The 24,956-nt window shown below is 45.7% G+C and overlaps 1 protein-coding gene across 5 annotated transcripts in view; it reads left to right on the top strand.

Moving 5' to 3' along the window:
• Positions 1-24,956, top strand: part of afdna (afadin, adherens junction formation factor a) — a 598,271-nt gene that overhangs the window by 194,259 nt on the left and 379,056 nt on the right. For all 5 annotated transcript variants that reach the window (XM_068044631.1, XM_068044628.1, XM_068044630.1 and 2 more), the window contains 3 exons: positions 2,799-2,997; positions 17,161-17,261; positions 19,157-19,243. In XM_068044631.1, the coding sequence (XP_067900732.1) occupies positions 2,799-2,997; positions 17,161-17,261; positions 19,157-19,243 (387 nt within the window). The remainder of the gene's footprint in view (positions 1-2,798; positions 2,998-17,160; positions 17,262-19,156; positions 19,244-24,956) is intronic.

The following is a 24,956-nucleotide window of genomic DNA, read 5'->3' as shown; positions in this document are numbered from 1 at the left end:
TATAAATCCTTTCTCTTGTCTCAATCCACTGGTCACTCACCAGAATTTAACAAAATAACCTTGCCTTTCAAAACCGAGATGCAGTGATCCAGAAGTCCTTTTAAGTGTCAGCTTGGTTCAGCTGATGGGGCCTTTGCCTCGGAGTCAGACGTTTTGTCGGTTCAAGCTCCACTTGGTCTGCTGTACGCGAACAGTAAATTTGAAAGCATTCCAGTGATGGTCAATAGGATTCCATGAACTAACTTCCTCTTGCTCTCTCGGCCTTCCGCTCGGTCGCTCCCTCTCCCGGCCTGTCTCCCGCTCGGTCGCTCCCTTTCACGGCCTGCCTCCCGCTCCTGGCCTGCCTCCCCGTTGGTCCCCCTGAGCTCCCGGTGCCCCCCTTCCCTCCTTCCTCTTCCGTGTCCCCCTTCCCTCCTTCCTCTTTTCCCCCCCCCCCCCCGCCTCCTCCTTCCTCTTCCCCCCCCCCCTCCTTCCCCCCCCCCTCCTTCCCCCCCCCCCCCTCCTTCCCCCCCCCCTCCTTCCTTCCCCCCCCCCTCCTTCCTTCCCCCCCCCCTCCTTCCTTCCCCCCCCCCTCCTTCCTTCCCCCCCCCCTCCTTCCTTCCCCCCCCCCTCCTTCCTTCCCCCCCCCCTCCTTCCTTCCCCCCCCCCCTCCTTCCTTCCCCCCCCCCTCCTTCCCCCCCCCCCCTCCTTCCCCTCCCCCCTCCTTCCCCTCCCCCCTCCTTCCCCTCCCCCCTCCTTCCCCCCCCCTCCTCCCCCCCCCCTCCTTCCCCCCCCCCCCCTCCTTCCCCCCCTCCTTCCCCCCCCTCCTTCCCCCCCCTCCTTCCCCCCCCTCCTTCCCCCCCCTCCTTCCCCCCCCTCCTCCCCCCCCCTCCTTCCCCCCCCCCTCCTTACCCCCCCCTCCTTACCCCCCCCTCCTTACCCCCCCCTCCTTACCCCCCCCTCCTTACCCCCCCCTCCTTACCCCCCCCTCCTTACCCCCCCCTCCTTACCCCCCCCCTCCTTACCCCCCCCCTCCTTCCCCCCCCCTCCTTACCCCCCCCCTCCTTCCCCCCCCCTCCTTACCCCCCCCCTCCTTCCCCCCCCTCCTTACCCCCCCCCTCCTTACCCCCCCCTCCTTCCCCCCCCCTCCTTACCCCCCCCTCCTTACCCCCCCCTCCTTACCCCCCCCTCCTTACCCCCCCCTCCTTACCCCCCCCTCCTTACCCCCCCCTCCTTACCCCCCCCTCCTTACCCCCCCCTCCTTACCCCCCCCTCCTTACCCCCCCCTCCTTACCCCCCCCTCCTTACCCCCCCCCTCCTTACCCCCCCCTCCTTACCCCCCCCCTCCTTACCCCCCCCCTCCTTACCCCCCCCCCTCCTTACCCCCCCCCTCCTTACCCCCCCCCCTCCTTACCCCCCCCCTCCTTACCCCCCCCCTCCTTACCCCCCCCCTCCTTACCCCCCCCCCTCCTCACCCCCCCCCCTCCTTACCCCCCCCCCTCCTTACCCCCCCCCCCTCCTTACCCCCCCCCCTCCTTACCCCCCCCCTCCTTACCCCCCCCCCCTCCTTACCCCCCCCCCTCCTTACCCCCCCCCCTCCTTACCCCCCCCCCTCCTTACCCCCCCCCCTCCTTACCCCCCCCCCCTCCTTACCCCCCCCCCCTCCTTACCCCCCCCCCCTCCTTACCCCCCCCCTCCTTACCCCCCCCCCTCCTTACCCCCCCCCTCCTTACCCCCCCCCCTCCTTACCCCCCCCCCTCCTTACCCCCCCCCCTTCCTTACCCCCCCCCCTCCTTACCCCCCCCCTTCCTTACCCCCCCCCCTCCTTACCCCCCCCCCCTCCTTACCCCCCCCCCCTCCTTACCCCCCCCCCCTCCTTACCCCCCCCCCCTCCTTACCCCCCCCCCCTCCTTACCCCCCCTCTCCTTACCCCCCCTCTCCTTACCCCCCCTCTCCTTACCCCCCCTCTCCTTACCCCCCCTCTCCTTACCCCCCCTCTCCTTACCCCCCCTCTCCTTACCCCCCCTCTCCTTACCCCCCCTCTCCTTACCCCCCCTCTCCTTACCCCCCCTCTCCTTACCCCCCCTCTCCTTACCCCCCCTCTCCTTACCCCCCCTCTCCTTACCCCCCCTCTCCTTACCCCCCCCTCTCCTTACCCCCCCCCCTCCTTACCCCCCCCTCTCCTTCCCCCCCCCTCCTTCCCCCCCCCCTCCTTCCCCCCCCCCCCTCCTTCCCCCCCCCCCTCCTTCCCCCTTCCCCCCCCCCTCCTCCCCCCCCCTCCTTTTCCCCCCCCCCTCCTTCCCCCCCCCCTCCTTCCCCCCCCCTCCTTCCCCCCCCCCTCCTTCCCCCCCCCCTCCTTCCCCCCCCCCTCCTTCCCCCCCCCCTCCTTCCCCCCCCCTCCTCCTTCCCCCCCTCCTCCTTCCCCCCCCTCCTCCTTCCCCCCCCCCCCTCCTCCTTCCCCCCCCCTCCTCCTTCCCCCCCCCCCCTCCTTCCCCCCCCCCCCTCCTTCCCCCCCCCCCCTCCTTCCCCCCCTCCTTCCCCCCCTCCTTCCCCCCCTCCTTCCCCCCCCTCCCCCCCCCTCCTTCCCCCCCCTCCCCCCCCCTCCTTCCCCCCCCCCTCCTTCCCCCCCCCACTCCTTCCCCCCCGCCCTCTTGGCCCCTCCCTCCCTCCTCGGCCTCTCCACCACTCGGCCCCGCCCCTCCCTCCCCCTCAGCCCCGCCGAACAGGATAAATGCAATGTGGTGCAACATAACATTTGTTTCTTTCCTTTTTTTTTGTAGTCATGCACATTGAACAGCAATTGATTTTGTTTATTTTAGGAATTGATTGAGAATGTAGTGGCATTAGCAGAGAACACAGCTGATGAGCTTGCTCGCAGTGATGGTAGAGAGGTGCAATTGGAAGAGGACCCTGACCTACAGCTACCTTTTCTGTTGCCTGAAGATGGATATTCTTGTGATGTTGTCAGAAACATTCCTAATGGCCTTCAAGAATTCTTAGAACCACTTTGCCAGAGAGGTAATTTTTTTTTTAAATCCCTTTGTATTGCTATTGGTGGTAAAAGAATTGGAAATGTAAATGCGTTGGAGGTCATTCAGAGGAGCCAAGAAGGCATACAGCATGCTTGCTTTCATCGGTCGGGGCATAGAGTGTTAAAATTGGCAAGTCATGCTGTAGATGTACAGAACCTTAGTTAGGCCACACTTGGAATATTGCGTGCAATTCTGGTCACCACACTACCAGAAGGACGTGGAGGCTTTGGAGAGGGTACAGAAGAGGTTTACCAGGATGTTGCCTGGCCTTGAGGGCATTGGCTATGAGGAGAGGTTGGATAAACTCTGATTGTTTTCACTGGAACGATGGAGGTTGGGGGGCGACATGATAGAGGTTTACAAAGTTATGAGCGGCATGGACAGAGTGGATAGCCAGAAGCTTTTTCCTAGGGTGGGAGAGTCAGTTACTAGGGGACATAGGTTTAAGGCGTGAGGGGCAAAGTTTAGAGGGGTTGTGCGAGGGTGGTGAGTGCCTGGAACCTGCTGCCGGGGGAGGTGGTGGAAGCAGGTACGATAGCGACGTTTAAGAGGCATCTTGACATACATGATTAGGATGGGAATAGAGGGATATGGTCCCCGGAAGCGCAGAAGGTTTTAGTTTAGACAGGCATCAAGATCGGCGCAGGCTTGGAGGGCCAAATGGCCTGTTCCTGTGCTGTACTGTTCCTGGTTGTTTACTAGATTGATGCCTGGAATTTGCGGGTTGTCTAATGGGGAAAGATTGAACAGACTGGGCTTGTTTACACTGGAGTTTAGAAGAGTGAGGAGAGACTTGATTGAAGTTTGTAAAATCCTGAATGGTCCTGACAAGGTAAATCTGGAAAGGATGTTTCCTCTTGTGGGTGAGTCCAGAATTAGGGGGCACTGTTTTTAAAATTAGGCGTCGCCCTTTTTGGACAGAGGTGAGGAGAACTTTTTCCTCAGAGGGTTGTGCGATTTTGAAACTCTGCCTCAGAAGATGATGGAGGTTGGGGTCATTAAAGTTATTAAGGCAGCGGTAGATAGATTCTTGTTAGGCAAGGAAATCAAAGGTTATCGGGGGTAGATGGGAGTGTGGAATTCGAGACACACAGACAGGTGGTCTGTGATCTTATCAAATGCTGGAGCAGGCTCGAGGAGCCCAATGGCCTACTACTCCCAATTCATATGTTCATTCGTAAATGTTATATTGTTTTTACTGAAGGCAAGAATGTTGTAAAACTGTCTGACAAATGTACCTCCCTTACTGGATATCTTGTTCCTTTTTTAAAAATTGGTATATTTGAAATTGTTTATATTGCCAGTCAACACCTTTATTGAAAGACTTGCCACTTTAACTAAAAAGGGGAGGCAGTGGCGTAGTGGAATTGTCACTGAACTAGTAACCCAGAGACCCAGGGTATTACTGTGGGGACATGGGTTCACATCCCACCACAGCAGAAGTTGGAATTTGAATTTGATAAATCTGAATTAAAAAGGCTAGTCTAATGATGGCCATGAAACCATTGTCGATTGTTGTAAAAACCCATCTGGTTCACTAGTGTCCTTTAGGGAAGGAAATCTGCTGTCCTTACCTGGTCTGGCCTACATGTGACTCCAGACCCACAGCAATGTGGTTGACTCTTACATGCCCTCTGAAATGGCCTAGAAGCCACTCAGTTGTATCTAACCGCATCGACCTGGGCACCGGAAACGACAACAGCAAACCCAGCCCTGTCGACCCTGCAAAGTCTTCCTTACTAACATCTGGGGACTTGTGCCAAAGTTGGGAGAGCTGTCCCACAGACTAATCGAGCAACAGCCTGACAGTCATACTCACGGAATCATACCTTACAGACAATGTCCCAGACACTGCCATCGCCATCCCCGGCTATGTCCTGTCCCACCAGCAGGACAGACCCAGCAGAGGTGGCGACACAGTGGTATACAGTAGGGAGGGAGTTGCCCTGGGAGTCCTCAACATTGACTCTGGACCCCATGAAGTCTCATGGCATCAGGTCAAACACGGGCAAGGAAACCTCCTGCTGATTACCACCTACCACCCTCCCTCAGCTGATGAGTCAGTACTCATCCATGTTGAACAGCACTTGGAGGAAGCATTGAGGGTGGCAAGGGCACAGAATGTACTCTGGGTGGGGGACTTCAATGTCCATCACCAAGAGTGGCTCGGTAGCACCACTACTGACCGAGCTGGCCGAGTCCAAAATGATATATCTGCTCGACTGGGTATGCGGGAGGTGGTGAGGGTGCCAACAGGAGGGGAAAACATACTTGACCTCGTCCTCACCAATCTGCCTAACGCAGATGCATCTGTCCATGACAATATTGGTAGGAGTGACCACCGCACAGTTATTGTGGAGACGAAGTCCCGCCTTCACATTGAGGATACCCTCCATCGTGTTGTGTGGCATTACCACCGTGATAAATGGGATAGATTTCGAACAGATCTAGCAATGCAAAACTGGGCGTCCATGATGTGCTGTGGGCCATCAGCAGCAGCAGAATTGTACTCGACCACAACCTGTAATCTCATGGCCTAGCATATTCCCCACTCTGCCATTACCATCAAGCCAGGAGACCAACCCTGGTTCAATGAAGAGTGTAGGAGGGCATGCCAGGAGCAGCACCAGGCATACCTCAAAATGAAGTGTCAACCTGGTGAAGCTACAACACAGGACTATCTGTGTGCAAAACTGCATAAGTAGCATGCGATAGACAGAGCTAAGCGATTCCATAACCAACGGATCGGATCCAAGTTCTGCAGTCCTACCACATCCAGCCGTGAATGGTGGTGGACAATTAAACAACAAAATGGAGGAGGTGGCTCCACAAATATCCCCATCCTCAGTGATGGGGGAGCCCAGCCAAGCTACCAGGGAGCCCAGTGCGAAATATAAGGCTGAAGCATTTGCTACAATCTGTGCCGAGTTGATGCATCTCTGCCTCCTCCTGAAGTCCCCAGCATCACAGATGCCAGACTTCAGCCAGTTCGATTCACTGCGTGTGATATCAAGAAACGACTGAAGGCACTGGATACTGCAAAGGCTATGGGCCCTGACAATATTCTGGCAATAGTACTGAAGACCTGTGCTCCAGAACTTGCAGCACCCCTAGCCAAGCTGTTCCAGTGCAGCTACAACACTGGCATCTACCTTGCAATGCGGAAAATTGCCCAGGTATATCCTGTACACAAAAAGCAGGACAAATCCAACCCAGTCTATTACCGCTCCATCAGCCTACTCTCAATCATCAGTAAAGTGATGGAAGGTGTCATCAACAGTGCCATCAAGCGGCACTTGCTTAGCAATAACCTGCTCAGTGACGCTGAGTTTGGGCTCCACCAGGGCGCCTCAGCTCCTGACCTCGTTACAGCCTTGGTTCAAACATGGACTAAAGAGCTGAACTCCAGAGGTGAGGTGAGAGTGACTGCCCTTGACATCAAGGCAGCATTTGACCGTGTATGGTATCAAGGAGCCCTAGCAAAACTGAGGTCAATGGGAATTGGGGAAAACCCTCCACTGGCTGGATCATACCTACTGCAAAGGAAGATGGTTGTGGTTGTTGGAGGTCAATCATCTGAGCTCCAGGACATCACTGCAGGAGTTCCTCAAGGTCGTGTCCTAGGCCCAACCATCTTCAGCTGCTTCATCAATGACATTCCTTCAATCATAAGGTCAGAAGTGGGGATGTTCGCTGATGATTGCATAATGTTCAGCACCATTCGTAACTCCTCAGATACTGAAGCAATCCGTGTAGAAACGTAGCAAGACTTGGAATATATTCAGGTTTGGGCTAATAAGTGGCAAGTAACATTTGCACCACACAGGTGCCAGGCAATGACCATCTCCAATAGGAGAGAATCTAACCCTCTCCACTTGACATTCAATGGCATTGCCATCACTGAATCCCCCACTATCAACATCCTAGGGCTTACCATTGACCAGAAACTGAATTGAAATAGCCATATAAATACCGTGGCTACAAGAGCAGGTCAGAGGCTAGGAATTCTGCAGCGAGTAACTCTCCTCCTGACTCCCCAAAGCCTGTCCACCATCTACAAGGCACAAGTCAGGAGTGTGATGGAATACTCTTCACTTGCCTGGATGGGTGCAGCTCCAACAACACTCAAGAAGCTCGACACGATCCAGGACAAAGCAGCCTGCTTGTTCGGCACCCCATCTACAAACATTCACTCCCTCCTCCACCCGACGCACAGTGGCAGCAATGTGTACCATCTACAAGATGCACTGCAGCTACGCACCAAGGCTCCTTCGACAGCATCTTCCAAACCCGCGACCTCTATCAACTAGAAGGACAAGGGCAACAAATGCATGGGAGCACCACCATCTGCAAGTTCCCCTCCAAGTCACACACCATCCTGACTTGGAACTATATCGCCGTTCCTTCACTGTCGCTGGGTCAAAATCCTGGAACTCCCTTCCTAACAGCACTGTGGGTACACCTACCCCACATGGACTGCAGTGGTTCAAGAAGGCCCTTCACCACCACCTTCTCGAGGGCAATTAGGGATGGGCAATAAATGCTGCCCTGGCCAGCGACGCCCACATCCCATGAATGAATTTTTAAAAACTTGCTTTCGGATTTTACCAAACTTATCACGTTATTTTCCATTATCTGCATTGGTGGCTGGTATGACTTATTTCTACAGGATTTGTTATGTGCTTAAACAGATAGCTGAATAATAACTTGTCACCTCAAAATAATTTAGAATTCAAATCTCCAAATTATCACCAAACCTGAAGTAATATGTATATGTAACCCAAAACATCAGTAAATTTAGGACTTTGGATTGCAATCTGTTTCTCCTCTTGCACTGGAGGTGTTTCGTATCAAGAATAATCAGCGCTCCTATGAATCTCTTCAATTTAATCAATGAGTAATTGAGTCATATGGGCCAGGAATTACCTAGGTCCTATACCAGGTCTGTGCAGCTGGTGGCTGTTGAATTAGAAACGGGTAGGCGGTGGCGTAGTGGTATTATCACTGGACTAATAACACCGAGACCCAGGGTATTTTCTGGGGACATGGGTTCGAATCCCACCACAGCAGAAGGTGGAATTTGAATTTAGTTAATAAATCTGGAATTTAAAAAAGCTAGGCTTATGATGGCCATGAAACCATTGTCAATTGTTGTAAAAGCCCATCTGGTTCACTCATGTCCTTTAGGGAAGGAAATCTGCTGTCCTTACCTGGTCTGGCCTACATGTGACTCCAGACCCACAGCAATGTGGTTAACTCTTACATGCCCTCTGAAATGGCCAAGCAAGCCACTCAGTTGTACCTAACTGCTACGAAGCCAATAAACGCACCCCAAATGGACTGCAGTGGTTCAAGAAGGCAGCTCACCACCTTCTCAAGGGCAATTAGGGATGGGCAATAAATGCTGGGTGGCCAGCATCACCCACATCCCATGAATTAATTAAAAAAAAAAGACATCTGGCCAGGGATCCTGCTACTGATTTGCTATCCATCTGGAGGTGCCTATGGCAAGGGTTAGCAGGGACAAGATTAGGTGTTGATGCATGCTGTAGAAGATCACAGGTGAATAATGTTTCTTTTTAGGTGGAGCACTAGATAAACTATACTCCAACAAGGAGTTCTTGGGAGGGGAAAATGGCAGAATTATTTTCAAATAATCTTTGTTTATGTATGATTATACTCAGTTGATAAACATTTGTTTGTCAAAATGGTCAAACACCTAATATATCAGAAGGGGCTATGTCATATAGTTGGTCTACTATTCAGATTATGTTTTCACCATGCTGCAATATGATAGCTATTCTGGAGGTTTTGTTAAACTTGCAGCATAGCTTTCCCAGTGAATCATTTGGTAAATGTGCTATCCGGAACGATACTCAACAGTATGATTGTTGGTTTGGTTCCTTATTTGCTGATATTGGGCTGTTTTTGACTGGTGGTAGACCACTACAGTTGGCTAGAGAGAAGGCAGCCACGTTTTCACTCCTGATCACGGACCCTTGTTAAAAAGGTATGTACACGTGGACAGTAGGTGAGTGCACAACCAATTATGCTTGTGATCTTCTTCCTGTCCCTCCCCAATAAAACCTACCAGTTAGTCTCCTGAAGCTCACTATCCAGACCTATCCAATGTGTGAGGTATCTGAGCTGCTGGTGCCTGTAGAACTGTACACCATTCAGTGTCAACACCTTTTGGTGTAGGGGGAAATTAAGAGAACCAGGAAATGTGCAGTCAAATGGAACACAAATAAGTAGAAACAGGAGTAGACCATTTAGCACCTTGAGCCTGTGCCCCCATACAATGAGATCATGGTTGATCTGCAACCGAACTCCCTATACCCCTTTTCCCTACATCCCTTAGATTTTTGTTAACCAAAGGTATTATCAATCTCAGTTTTAAAATTAATCATTGATCAGGCATCAATTGCTGTTTGCCGAAGAAAGTTCCAAACTTCTACCATCCTTTGCATGCAAAAGTGTTTCCTAATTTTACTGCTGAAAGGTCTGGCTCTAATTTTTAGACTATGCCCTTAAGTCCTAGATCCCCCAACCAGTGTAAATCGTTTCTCTCCAACCACCCTATTAGTTCCCCTTAATAATTTAAACTTTGATCAAATCGCCCCTTAACCACCTTAATTCCAGTGACTACAAGCCTAGTTTGTGTAATCTCTCCTCGTAATTTAACCCATGGATTTCTCAAAGCAAATTGCAAGCTTGAATCCACAACATTAGGTAATTCAAGGAATCTTTTTCTTGTTCTCGAGTCTTATTTTTGATCCCTCATGACGAGTCCACCTTTGCCCAGTACCTAAGACAAGCAGAGCATAGTTGCCCAGGTATTTAGAGTTTCCCTAGCTGTGGGCTGCACAAAACTCTGTCTGCATTTACTACAGTTACCGTGTCTGCTCACTGACTTTTTTTTGCAAAGCCACTGACCAACTCTCCTGCAGTTTTCCATGCTCAAAGTGTTATGAACGTCTATGTGGAAAAGGCTCCCCATTCCTGCTTCATAACAAGCATACTGAATTAAATATGTGCATAAACATTCTGCCTAGCTTGTTCTTGAAAATGATGCCCCTGCTTGTAATGTGTACAATGCTGACCAGGTAGCAAATCATTTTGGATTCCTTGGACGTGGGAGTCAGGACTGCAGCTCCCTTTCTCAGACCAGAGGCTATTGCAGAAAGAGGTTGAGGAATTTCTGGGAAGGGTGAAAAAGGACCATGGGAGACCCCAGGAAATCTCAGGTAGAATAGGAACATAAGAGCAGGCGATGATCATGGCTGATCATCCACTTCAATCTCTTTTTCCCACACTATCCCCATATCCCTTTCTGTCATTGGTATTTAGAAATCCTTCAATCTCTGCTTTAAACATACTCAATGACTGAGCTTCCACAGCCCTCTGGGGTAGAATATCATGGATGTCGGTGAAACGGACTACTCCTTGCCACACACATTCAAATACTGCCTTGACGTCAAGGGCAGTCACTTTCACCTCGCCTCTGGAATTCAGCTTTCTCTATATTTAAGCCAAAGCTGTAATGAGGTCTGGAGCCGCGTGGCCCTGACAGAACGGTAAGGGGACAGCCTAAGCATGGTCAGTATGTAACATGTACCTATAGGCCCTGGAATGAAGCATTATGCTTTTCGTGACTGCATGCTGTGGTGTGCAGCTTGTATCCTATTTCTTTTCATCTCTTTTATTCCCTCCCACCCCCCACCACCACATCATAAAAACACAGAAGGGGCCTCCTTATTCAGTAGGTGACTGGGCCATGTTTGGGTGAGGAAGTTTGAAGTAATGTAGAGTGTTTTGCCTTCCACTTATTGCAGTACCTTGAGTTCAGGATTGTTTTCTTGGGATATTCTGAGAAGCAAAGGAACAAATGTCCATTAAGGTTTGGTAAATGTCATAAAGGGCTATCTGAGATTGTCAGGCCATGAAAATTTAGGATTTCACTTCCATTTCTTTACTGTCCCCAAAAGTATTAGCACATCTTAGTTTTCGAGATGTTGAATGACATCAAAGTGTATTCTGGGGGAGGGAGACGAAACGAGACGTATTCAATATTTAGGAAGGACAGGCAAAAAGGGAAAGAAGGTGGAGTAGCATTCTTAGTAAAAGAGGAACTCAATACAATAGCATATTAGCTCAGAGAATCCTGATGTGGAATCTGTATGGGTGGAATTAAGAAACAACAAGGGGCAAAAAACGTTGGTGGTGATTGTATATAGACCCCCCAAACAGCAGTTGTGGTGTAGAAGATGGCATTAAACAGGAAATTCTAGACGCATGCAATAAGGGTGCAACTGTAATTATGGGTGACTTATCTATGTATAGATTGGGCAAACCAGATTAGCAATAGTACTGTAGAGGAGGAATTTCCTGGAGTGTGTACTTGGTTTTTTGGACCAATACATTGAGGAACTAACTAGAGAACAGGCCATCCTAGACTGGGTATTGTGTAATGAGAAAGGATTAGTTAACAATCTTGTGCGGGGTCCCTTGGGGAAGAGCAACCATAACATGATAGAATTCTTCTTTAAGGTGGAGAGAGAGAGGGTTGGGTTCTGAATCTAACTCTATGAAGGTATGAGGCCTGAGTTGGCTATGATAGATTGGGGAACTTTACTTAAACGGCTGACAGTGGATAGGCAATGGCTAGCATTTAAAGAACGCATGGATGAATTACAACAATTGTTCATTCCTGTCTGGCGCAAACATGAAACAGGAAGGGTGGCTCAACCATGGCTTACAAAATAAATTAGGGATAGTATTAGATCCAAGGAGGAGAAATATAAAATGGCCAGAACAAGCAACAAACCTGAGGATTGGAAGCAGTTTATAATTCAGCAAAGGAGGACCAAGGGATTGATTAAGAAGGGGAAAACAGAGTATGAGAGTAAACTTGTAGAGAACATAAAAACTGACTGTAAAAGCTTCTATAGATATGTGAAGACACAGTGGCACAGTCGGGCGGCGCAGTGGTTAGCACCGCAGCCTCTCAGCTCCAGGAATCTGGGTTCAATTCTGGGTACTGCCTGTGTGGCGTTTGCAAGTTCTCCCTGTGACCGCGTGGGTTTTCGCCGGGTACTCCGGTTTCCTCCCACAGCCAAAGACTTGCAGGTGATAGGCCATTGTAAATTGCCCCTAGTGTAGGTAGGTGGTAGGGAATATGGGATTAATGTAGGATTAGTATAAATGGGTGGGGTGGTTGTTGGTCGGCACAGACTCGGGCCGAAGGGCCTGTTTCAGTGATGTATCTCTAAATAAAAAAAATAAAAAGGAAAGATTCGTGAAGACAAATGTGGGTCCCTTACAGTCAGAAATGGGGGAATTTATTATGGGGAACAAAGAAATGGCTGACCAATTAAATACAAACTTTGGTTCTGTCTCCACAAAGGAGGACACAAATTACCTCCCAGAAATGTTGGGGAACATAGGGTCTAATGGGAGGGAGGAACTGTATGAAATCAGTATTAGTAGGGAAATGGTGTTAGGGAAATTGATGGGATTGAAGGCTGATAAATCCCCTGGGCCTGATGATCTACATCCCAGAGTACTTAAGGAAGTGGCCTTAGAAATAGTAGATGCATTGCTGGTCATTTTTCAAACTTCTCTAGACTATGGAACAGTTCCAACAGATTGGAGGGTAGCTAATGTAACCCCACTATTTAAAAAAGGAGGTAGAGAGAAAACAGGGAATTATAGACCGATTAGTCTGACATCAGTAGTGGGGAAAATGCTAGAGTCTATTCTAAAAGACGTAATAGAGCACTTGGAAAACAATAACAGGATCGGACAAAGTCAACATGGATTTACGAAAGGGAAATCATGCTTGGGAAATCTTCAGGAATTTTTTGAGGATGTAACTAGTAGAATAGATAAGGGTGAACCAGTGGATGTGGTGTATTTGGACTTTCAGAAGGCTTTCGATAAGGTCCCACATAAGAGGTTAGTGTGCAAAATTAAAGCACGTGGGATTGGGGGTAAGATGGATAGAGAACTGGTTGGCAGACAGGAAACAAAGAGTAGGAATGAATGGGTCTTTTTCCGAGTGGCAGGCAGTGACTCGTGGGGTACCACAGGGATCAGTGCTATGCACAATATATATTAATGATATGGATGAGGGAATTAAATGTAATATATCCAAGTTTGCAGGCGACACAAAGCTAGGTGGGAGTGTGAGCTGTGAGGGATGCAGAGAAGCTCCAGTGTGATTTGGACAGGTTGAGTGAATGGGCAAATACATGGCAGATGCAGTATAATGTGGATAAATGTGAGGTTATCCGCTTTGGTGGCAAAAACAGATTATTATCTGAATGGCGATAGATTGGGAAAGGGGGAGGTGCAGCGAGACCTGGGTGTCCTTGTGCACCAGTCGCTGAAAGTAATCATGTAGGTGCAGCAGGCAGTTAAGGCAAATGGTATGTTGGCCTTTGTAGCGCGAGGATTCGAGTACAGGAGCAAGGAGTCTTGCAATTATACAAGGCCTTGGTGAGGCCACATCTGGAGTATTGTGTGCAGTTTTGGTCCCCTTATCTGAGGAAGGATGTTCTTGCTATGGAGGGAGTGCAGCGAAGGTTCACCAGACTGATTCCTGGGATGGCAAGACTGACGTATGAAGAGAGATTGGGTCGATTAGGCTTGTATTCGCTAGAGTTCAGAAGAATGAGAGGGGATCTCCTAGAAACCTACAAAATACTAACAGGACTGGACAGACTAGATGCAGGAAGGATGTTTCTGATGGCAGGGGAGTCCAGGACCGGGGGTCACAGACTAAGGATACGGGGTAAGCCATTTAGGACTGAGATGAGGAGGGATTTCTTCACCCAGAGAGTGGTGAACCTGTGGAATTCTCTCCCACAGAAAGCAGTTGAGGCCAAATCATTAAATATATTTAAGAAAGAGTTAGATATAGTTCTTGGGGCTTAAGGGATCAAGGGATATGGGGAGAAAGCGGGAACAGGGTACTGACTGGACAATCAGCCATGATCGTATTGAATGGCGGTGCAGGCTCGAAGGGCCGAATGGCCTACTCCTATTTTTCTATGTTTCTATGAAACAGAGTTATAATTTGGACACCTGCCAGATACTTTTACTTCTGCTTTATTATAAAGGGCAGCTTCGACAGACAAGCCAATACTTCCTCAAAATCAAAGCATGATCGTGTGTGCAAAGTAACCTGGGAAGAACAAGCAACATCACCTTTTGCTATAATAAAGCCTCATATTTTCTTGGGGTCGCCAACTGATGGACAAATAGCACTGATAAGCCATATATCTCAGCCTGTGGAGAAAGAATTGGGTTCATTAACCAATGTCATTAAGCAGAAGCAAAACCAAATTTACATTCATGACCTCCCAGTGACGTTTCAAACAAAAGTCAAGGCGACTTGGCAATTCCCTGCAGTGCTTTAAACACCTTGCATTCTTAATGAAATGATTTTACATGCGAAGCAAACTGAGGTTTGTTTCCTGAGTGGCAGTTCAATGAAGAACAGAACTATTGAAGTAAAAAAAGTGCTGCCATGCTTGTATCTAGATCAAGCAGTTTTTGTCTGACACAGCTGTCAATCTGAAATAGAATTCAGCACCAAGTCAGTGTCCTCAACCTGATTCCTCAGTTTTTCTTTCATTTCATGCAAAACTGGACTGAGTGCCTGATACCAGATGGACTGCAGCAATTCAAGAAGGCAGCTCACCACCACCTGCTCAGGGGCAGTTGGGGATGGGCAACATGGCCAAATGCTTGCCAGTGATGCCCACATCCCATGAAAGAATTAAAAGCACTTGTTAAGATAGCCCTGTTTGTTTCTAAAACTGGAAGATCAGAATTTGTTGTTTTTATCTCCTGATTGGATTTGAATTTCTTTAACTTGTTGAACAATAGTGATAAGTGCGACTGCTAGTCTGTATTCTAAGCAGTAACCAAAATTCACTATTACCAATGACAAAATCAGAAAAAAAAAATTTGACTCAAAACCTGCCAGGTCTTTGAGCTGTCCTGTCTCCAAGGAGTAATTGAATAGCTATAGTTCAGCTCAAGAGTGTGTGCTGTCACACTGGGGTCCGAGAAAAGTGCAGGTTCTGCATTGCACAGGTTCACTAGCTTTGCAGTGTTATGCTGTTTTGCTGGCCTTATCCCAAGGTTATTCACTGTGTTTCTTTATGTTGATAATCTTATCTGTGCATGTTGGTGGGTTTATGGTGAGTACAGTAAATGAAGATCAAGTCTCAACCCAGTTATAATACCTGTAATTCAAGATGAATTGGGAGAGATTCTAATTATTTGATGGAGGACCAGTTTTTCATAGGCTGTTGACTGTGTCTACCACAGTTCATGCACGATGCTTGTGCACTCCTGGCCATGTTCAACCTATCGTGTTTAGAGGCTGCTGTCATTTACCTGTTATCTTCCTAATCTCGTTTTAATCAGTTTGGCTCAGTTGGTAGTGCACTCATCTCTGTCAGAGAATGACAAAATCAGGGTCTGCGGCCAAATATTATGGGAATGTTACATTTTTGCTAATGCTGTCTTTGGATGAAATGTTGAACTCTGGTCTGCCTGCTGTGTTAGATGGACATTAAAGATCTTCGAGAATAACTGAAGAGCAGAATTCTACTAAATGTGATCAAAATTCCTCCTTCAACCAATAATTCTAGAACAGATAAACTGGCCGTTTAGTTCAGCTGTTAGTGGAACTGCAGTATAGTGGCTGACCTGTTTGGTTAGGTATCATGTCAGTACATTCAAAAGAATTGTGAAGTTATTTGACAAATCAGTATGGGTAGGCATGTAACTTCAAGTATGACTTGGAACCCTAAGTGTACAAAACTTGAAACCCCTTCCCAGGCAATATAGTAGGTAGGAGTGTTACCATGTAAAGGACGTGTCGGGGTTGGGTCAGGTCGCTTTTCCGGGTCCGGCATTTGGGTTCGGGTCGGTCCGGGTCGGGGGCGCACAGTATTACACTTTGCTCTGCTGGGTAGTTGAGTTTAGTAAGTGTCAAAAGTTGAAAAGCCTACTTGAACTGGGAGTCCGGGACGTCAAGGAGGGAAACTCTTGAGTCTGCGCAGTGAGCATCTCTATGACGTCATCGCGTTCATGCTGCAGATTCGGAATCGGAAGGTAGGTAAAGTGAACATTCTGGTGGTCGGGTCGGGCGTGGGATAAAATGGAGGGACTCTGGCCGGGTCGGGCTCGGGTCCGATGTGGTTCTGTCAGGTTCGGGTTGGGTTTTTTTTCCTGACATGAGCAGGCCTTTATTACCATGTAATTGTAATTGTGCTCTCCCCACCAGGTTAGAATTTTGTGGATTCATGCTGTGCCAACAATGACAATCTAGTGCAGTGCAATGAATAAGAAAATTTCTGTTACTTTTGTGAAAAGAAGTTTCCTTTGGCCAAGATTTTATTTTAATCAGAAAATGCAGGACATACTCAGAACAGTCAGAATATTTAGAGAAGGAAAGGCAAGTGTCAGAGGCAGTGTTTACATCTGCACCATTTATTCTGACCAGTCAGATTTCCATTTTTTTCCTCAGTTATCTGCTTTTTCTTTGGTTACATTAGTAAGATTCTCAGGGTCACAGGGAGCTTATGAGAGCTATTATAATCGAATGAAATCTGCCATGGAATTTGCCTCGATTTGTAATGTAGTTTGCTGGTTAAAATTTCAGTCATGGTAAAATGAGATAATCTAATTCAACAAGTTGGAGGGCTGAATGGCCTACTTCTGTTCCTATGATATGACGGTAGCATTTCCTTATGTGCACTGTTTTTCTTAAGTAACATTTCTTATAAGATCTTTTGAATAATTTCATGGCTTTCTGAGAATTTCTTGGGATTGGTAACCAAGTTATGCCCCAAAAGAAATGCGCTTTGTAGATTTTTTTTTTTTAAAAAGCCTTAAAATATAGCATTTTCTTTTTATTAAAGATCAAATGACAAAGTAGTGAATGATTAGCTATTTTTGTAAAAACTGAGCATTGGACTGGAAACTAGTCTTTCCTAGCCCTCTTTCCTACCCCAAAATTATTGCATTTGACCAATAAATTATTTTTGTAAGGATGTTATTATAGTCCACATTTTACGGATAACACTACCAACCACCACCTGTTGTTTAAATGTGTTCTTTCATGTAGGTTTTTGCAGGCTAACAGCTCATTCTCGATCACCTGGCACTTGGACAATTTATTTTGAGAGCGCTGACTACGACAGTCATTTTCTGACTGATACTGAGCTGGTAGGTTGGTTCTATGGAATAGAACTTCTATGTGTGTATGTGTATGGATCTCTCCCTCCCTAATAGTACCAAATTGTATTCTGAAGAATTGGCACAAACGCATACATTGACTTTAATGCTGCATTTATATTACATTTGTACCGTGTCTAATGTACCTTAAAATGTATTGGAGTTGGTTGGTATTAATGAAATACAGTAGAGACGACTAGCAGTGAGGCTAAAAATTATAAATGCTTATGACATTCAGGCAAGAGCTTAGAGACTTGAATTGTGCAGGTTTAATTTTTCTGATGCATTTGTCTTGAATCAGTAGTGGCAGTATATCCGAATATTCAAGGTATATTTCAGAGTATGGTTGGGATAATAGATATAGCAAAACAAACAAAAATGTCATGTTTATCACAAGTTTCGTTTTTTTCATATGCCAAGGTTCATTATTAACTATTCTGATGCATGTGTCTGGTTGCTATGTTCAGCTTTCCGTTAATGAGAACAAGTGGCTTTTTTGTTGATGGTGTCAAAAAAACTAATTTTACCCAGCTGTCCCTTTTAATACAGGATATTTCTCAATCCTTTCAAGGAAGTCCTCATCTCAAATAATGTCTTTTCTGCACCTCGTATGGTGTTTCCTCACTGTGAGCTTCCTTTTTTTCACAATTTGCATTGGAATTACTTATAAATGAGATTTTTTTTTTTAATGGTGTTGTTTTCATTTCTACCTATAGGCTTCAGCTAGTGAAGCAGATTTTGAGGCCCAATTTAAAATTCTAGAGGTCAAGTCCAAGCTTCAGAATTTTCTTAAATGTGACAGCATACCATATTTAGCTTAGTGTGCAGACATTTTCCTTTTTTGACAGATTGTACATAATCTAGTCTTTTAGTATTTTATCCTTAAATTGATATATCCTGGTTTGTAACATGTCTGCTAAACTCTCTACATGAGGCGTATTAATTGTCAGCGCCACGCATTGCACAGTTTATATGTTCAATAAAACCTATGCATTTTTGAGTGTGCTAGTGTACCTGCTTTTCCGTTTACCTGCTCAGCTGATCCTTCATTCTGAATATCATTACCTGAATCTCCCGTGCTGCTGGTTTAACTTGAGAGTAACTTCGATCTGTGCAGGAGTTCAGTCACTACTGACCTCGCTGTTCTCCAGTGAATTATTGACCAAATTGTGTTTGTCTTTCTCTTATTTGCTCATTAATTGAATGAGGCAACTGCAACCTTAGTTTATTCTAGTTCATTGAATCTGAAGCCACAAGAGGTATAAGCCAAAGCCTCATTGATAATGTTCCCGATGTGTACTTCCTGGTCTCTGAGACCTCGTGCCGTGTTTGAACATGGACTCGGCAGTTTCCTAACTCCTTTTACCATTACATACTGCTGCCATAATATACTTTTAAAAAAAAAATAAAAATATAGGCAATGAGCCATAACCTAGCTGCTGGCAAGAAATGCAATTGTTTTGTGTTCAAAAGTTTATTACTGATTACAAAGGTGAAAAAATGGGGTCAATTGTACAGCCAGCAAATAGCCACAGAGAATATAGCTATGATCAACCATTTCAATAACATTGAGCATGAATTCAATGACTGAAATTCTAAGTCAGATACTGTTTTGTATTGAGATGCTGAATGAAAAGAAACTAGCTTGTGTTTGAGTTGGTAATTTACAGTTCTTTAAATGAGAAAGGTAATACTATTTCATTTTGTAATTAAGAAATGAAATGAATTTCATGTCCGCTCTTTTGACCTCTCTTTATGCAGTTGAGCTTCAGATCAGCCATTTTAACTGAATTAAAACTAGTAGACAATTTTCTTGTCTGGTATTACTTAAAGGACAGTAAATTGTATCCTAAATTCGGTTTATTGAGTATCCTTTTTTTTTTCAGGCTGAGCCTAATCGTAAAGAACCGGAAATAATTACAGTGACACTGAAAAAGCAAAATGGAATGGGACTAAGCATTGTAGCTGCTAAGGTAAGATAATTGTGTTTTAAAATGGCTTGTGGATGATGCTGTTATCACTGTCACAGAAGAACCTTTGAGCAGTCTTGTTTGAACTGTCCAGAGGAGCATACTAAACAGCAATAGAATACAATAGGTTGTATCCCAAAGGAGTGGTGAAAATTTATAGGCTTATTCATATCTTCCATAATGCAACTTGCCTCCTCTTCCATATCTCTCTCTTGTTAAGCTGCATGAGAAATTAAGTTGGATGACTTTTCTATTAGAATCACTGACTGCTGTTTTGTATTTGATGAATGGGTCAATTTTTAACCACTTAGAATAGGTGCTCCATCTTTACAAAGTTATGGATGTGAGGCTGCCAGTGGTGACACACTCATATTTGGCGCTAAGACTCACTTTCTGTGGTTCACAAAAATCAGTATTTAGGTCATCTAGTTCTTTTTAGGATAAACAACTATGGAAAATTTCTGGGTAACTGGTATCTTTTGGGTTGCAGAAATCAGTTTCTGGTACTCACATTTTTGAGTTCCATAGAATCATGTTATGCTGAAGCCAAGTGTTCAGTCACTTTTAATAAAATCTTGTTTCTAAAATTACAACCCATTGGATGCAACAGTTTAGTGAACAGTGCAGCTTGGTTGCTGTGATCATTTTGATATTTCCCAATTTTTAAGACACAATTGCCTCAGTTGTAATGCATGCATGTCAACCTAGAATCCTAGGGAAATCTAACCAATGGCTTTAAAAACTGACAACTCAAAATATAAGCATGTGAAATATCAAAGCAAGTAACTACACCGTAACATGCAATGGATGGATGGTTTCATGTAACTTAATCTGATGGTATATCCAGTGGAGCTGTGCATATACTGGATGTTCCTCTGACTTTACATCCTTCGATTTCAGTGGAAGGAAAATCATGGGTAGTGCATTTGGTGCTTCCCAACATGCTTGCTGATGGCATTGCATACCTGGGAAGTTGATGTTGATATTCATCATTAGCTTATATAGAAGGTGAGAAACATAAGCAGTATAGATGTTGAATGTGCAAAGTATTCATTGGGTGCATCTGGAATCTACGATACATCAGTTAATCTTTTCTTATTGCCACCATGTCTGCATGGTGCCCAGATACAAGCTGTACCCAGTAAAGTGAGGCATCTTTCTCTAGCTGAGAACTGCTTTGGGACAAGAAATAATGCGGTACAATTGCTGTTATTATCTCCCTTTTGGAACTGGTTAGTTCCAGCTCGTTGCCCAGGTGCTTGCAAGAGTACTTTCTGCCCAAGTACTCGAAAGGTCCTGGGGACACTGTGCCTTTCCTCATCTCAAAGTTATGATTCTTGTGCCACTAACCATATCTCCCATCTGCACCTTGAAGCCATAGTTACTGCACCACAGACACTTGAGGTTGAGGTAGACTGCATGACTGCAAGCTTTTCATTCTTGTGCTGTCCTTCATTCTTGACCTATAGGAGTCACATCTGACTTGCTGGAAAATATTAATTTTAATCTGAGTGGAGTGGCTAAGCAAAGTGTGAGCACTTGGAAGTTTAGATGGCAGTATCTCTGACCTTGCTGATTTAGAATCACAGCCATAGAGGATATATGTACGAACTAGGAGCAGGAGTAGGCCATTTGACCCCCTCGAGCCTGCTCTGCCATTCAATAAGTTCATGGCTGAACTGATTGCTCCACATTTCCACCTACCCCCGATAACCTTCCACCCCCTTGCTTATCAAGAATCTATCTACCTCTGCCTTAAAAATATTCAAAGACTCTGCTTTCACTGCCTTTTGAGGAAGAGCAATCCAAAGACTCACGACCCTCTGAGAAAACATTTCTCCTCATCTCTGTCTTAAATGGGCAAACCCTTATTTTAAACAGTGACCCCTAGCTCGAGATTCTCCCACAAGGGGAAACATCCTTTCCACATCCACCCTGTCAAGACCTGTCAGGATCTTATATGTTTCAGTCAAGTTGCCTCTTACTCTTCAGCAGATGCAAGCCTAGCCTGTCCAGTCTTTCCTCGTAAGACAGGCCGCCCTTTCCAGGTATTAGTCTCATAAACCTTCTGTGTATTGCCTCCAACACCACATTCTCAATGCATCTAGCGATGGGGAATAAGAATGCCAGTGCTGTGCACGTTAGAATTTTTTTTAATACCTGCACTGGTCAGAAGGACAAATTTAATGTAAAATCACATTTAATTTGAACTGCTTTATTTTGTTGATTAAACATCTAAATCCCCGAGAATGAAAATATTGTAAATTTCACGTAATCAAATAAATATCCTTGGCTATCCACCTAATTGTATTACTATTGCAACAAAACAAGGCAATAGAAATTGAAAGTTATACAATATTTATAAAGCATAGCACAATTCTGTAAGACTGTTCAGTCATTTTACTGTAGAACACTTTAAACGCAGATGCTCAGTGAATTAAAATGATACAGCTTTTGTACTTTTTGTAGCATCCCTTTACTTGGATGCATTTACAGTACATCCTTTTCATATCTGCTGACTGCCGTAGGGTAAATTTAAAACTATGGAGCAAGCATTAGCCTATCTGACTGCAATCATACTGTTAACTCACTGCAGACTCCTGTAATTTTACCTATCTATTTATACCTGTGTGCATAATACTAAAACAAATTCATTGGAAATTCTGTAAGACCCTTTTTTTAATCTTTAACAATCCTTCATCTGCAAAACTACATTATCGTATGTCGCAGGAGTAATGTGAACAGAGATTATATCGGCAATTGATGGAATTTTCTTTAACATGTCCTTTATTGAATGCTACAACAAAAACTTGCATTTATATAATTCCTTTAATGTTGTAAACTGTCCCAAGGTGCTTCACAGTAAGGTTATCGAACACAATTTGGCACTGAGCCATATAAGGAGATATGAGAATGGGTGACCAAAAGCTTGATCAAAGAGGTAGGTTTTAAGGAGCATCTTAAAGCAGTTATTCAGAAGGAACTGTAACACTGCTATTCAAGAAAAGATGGAGAGGGAAAAGGGAGAGCTATAGGCAGTTAGTCTGACATCAGTCATCAGGAAAAATGCTAGAATCCATTATTAAGGAAGTGGTAACAGGGCACTTGGAAGACCACATGATGAGGTCGAGTCAGCATGATTTTATGAAAGGGAAATGGTGATTGACAAATCTACTAGAGTACTTTGATGTTGTAACTAGCAGGATAGAGAAAGGGGAGCCAGTGGATGTAGTGTATTTGGATTTTCAAAAGGTATTTGATAGGGTACCGCATGAAAGATTGTTGCATGGGCTTGTGGGGTAATATATTAACCTGGATAAAGGACGAACAAAGTAAGAATGAAAAAGTTATTTTAAGGTTGGCAGTCTGTTAATAGTGGAATGCTGCATGGATCAGTGCTGAGGCTCAGCTACTTTCAGTCTCTATTAATGACTTAGATGAGAGGATGGAGTATAATGTATCCAGTTTTACTGCTGATACAAAGCTAGGTGGGAAAGTAATCTGTGAGGAGGAGACTATCTGCAGGGGTATAAATAGGTTAACATTCAGACTTAGGCTGATAAGTGGCAAGTAACATTCACGCCACACAAGAACCAGGTAATGACTATCTCCAATAAGAGGATCTAACCATCTCCCCTTGACATTCAATGGCATTACCATCACTGAATTCTCCACTGTCAGCATCCTGAGGGTTATCATTAACCAGAAACTCAACTGGACCAGCCGTTACTGTGGCTACAAGAGCAGGTCAGAGACTGGGAATTCTGCGACGCGTAAAACACCTCCTGACTCCTGAAAGCCTATCCACCATCTACAAGGCACAAGTCAGGAGTGTGATGGAATACTCCACTTGTCTGGATGGGTGCAGATCCAACAACACTCAGGAAACTTGACACCATCCAGGACAAAACAGCCCACTTGCTCGGCACCCCATACACCACCTTAAACATTCACTCTCTCCACCACTGACGCACAGTGGCAGCAGTGTGTACCGTGTACAAGATGCACTGCAGCAACTCACCATGCCTCCTTCAACAGCACTTTCCAAACTTGTGACGTGTACCACCCAGAAGGATAAGGACAGCAGATACATGGGAACAGTACCCACCTGCATATTTCCCTCCAAGTCTCTCTCCATCCTGACTTGGAAGTATATTGTTGTTACTTCACTGTTACTGGATCAAAATCCTGGAACTCCCTCCCTAACAGCACTGTGGGTGTACCTGCACCAAATGGACTGTAGCGATTCAAGAAGGCAGCTCACTGTCACCACCTCAAGGGCAAGTTGGGATGGGCAGCGAATGCTGGGCTTGCCAGTGACACCCACATCCTATGAAAGAATAAAAGAAAAATGAGCTTGCAAGAAATATGGGGAAATGTGAAGTTATTCACTTTGGTAGGAAGAATAGAAAAGCAGAATTTTTTTAAGTGGTAAACTATTAAACGTTAATGTTCAGAGGGATTTGGGTGCCATTGTACTTTTTGTTCTTTCGTGGGACGTGGGCGTCGCTGGTAAGGCCAGCATTTGTTGCCCATCCCTAATTGCCCTTGGCAACTGAGTGGCTTGCTCGCCCATTTCAGAGGGCAGTTAAGAGTCAGCCACATTGCTTTGGGTCTGAAGTCACGTGAACGAGACAAGGTAAGGATGGCAGATTTCTTTCCCTAAAGGGAAAGAACATTATGGGTTTTTATGTCAATTGATGATGGTTTCATAGCACCATTACTGAGACTAGCTTTCAATTCCAGATTTGACATGAAACATAAAGTTAATATGCAACAATCAATTACCAAGGCAAGTAGTATGCTGGCCTTTATTGCAAGGGGTTTAGAGCACAAGAGTAAGGAAATCCTGTTGCAGTTACACAGGACTTTGGTGAGACCACACCTGGAGCACTGTGTACAGTTTTGGTGGTCTTACCTAAGAAAGGGTATACTTGCCTTAAAGAGGATGCAATGAAGGTTCACTAAATTGATTCGTGGGATGAGAGGTTGTCCTATGAGGAGAAATTGAGTAGAATGGGCCTATATTCTCTTTGCAAGAATGAGAGGTGATCTCCTTGAAACATATTCTGAGAGAGCTTGGCAGGGACAATGCTGAGAGCCTGTTTCTCTTGGCTGGAGAGTCTAGAACTAGGGCTCGTGGTCTCAGGATATGGTACTGGCCATTTAGAACTAAGATGAGACATTTTTTCACTCGATTGTGAATCTTTGGAATTTTCTATCCCAGAGGGTTTTGATCAGTTGTTGAGTGTATACAAAGGTGAGATCAATAAATTTTTGGACTGAGATTCTAGGGATATGGGATAGGTGGATTGTAGAGTTTAGGTTGAAGATCAGCTATGATCTTACTAAATGGCGGCGCAGGTTCGAGGGGCCAGTGGGGAGACGGTGGCATAGTGGTAATGGTCACTGGACTAGTAATCCAGAGGCTCAGGGTAATGCCCTGGGGACACTGGTCCAAATCCCACCACAGCAGCTGGTGGAATTTAAATTCAATGAATTAATAAATTCAATTAATTCATAAAACCCTGGAATTAAAAGCTAGTCTCAGTAATGGCACCATTACTACCATCAATTGTTTTTTTTAAAATCTGGTTCACTAATGTCCTTTCAGGGAAGGAAATTTTTGGTTCCTACATGAAACAAATGTGACCAGGTTTGCAGATTAATTTTATAACTCTCATTACATTATAGTATGCTGTAATAACTTGTAGGA

The sequence above is a fragment of the Heterodontus francisci genome, chromosome 13 (assembly GCF_036365525.1).
Source record: "Heterodontus francisci isolate sHetFra1 chromosome 13, sHetFra1.hap1, whole genome shotgun sequence".
Lineage (NCBI taxonomy): Eukaryota > Metazoa > Chordata > Chondrichthyes > Heterodontiformes > Heterodontidae > Heterodontus > Heterodontus francisci.
The sequence above is the reverse complement of the archived record's forward strand: the minus strand, read 5'-3'. Positions and strand labels throughout refer to the sequence as shown.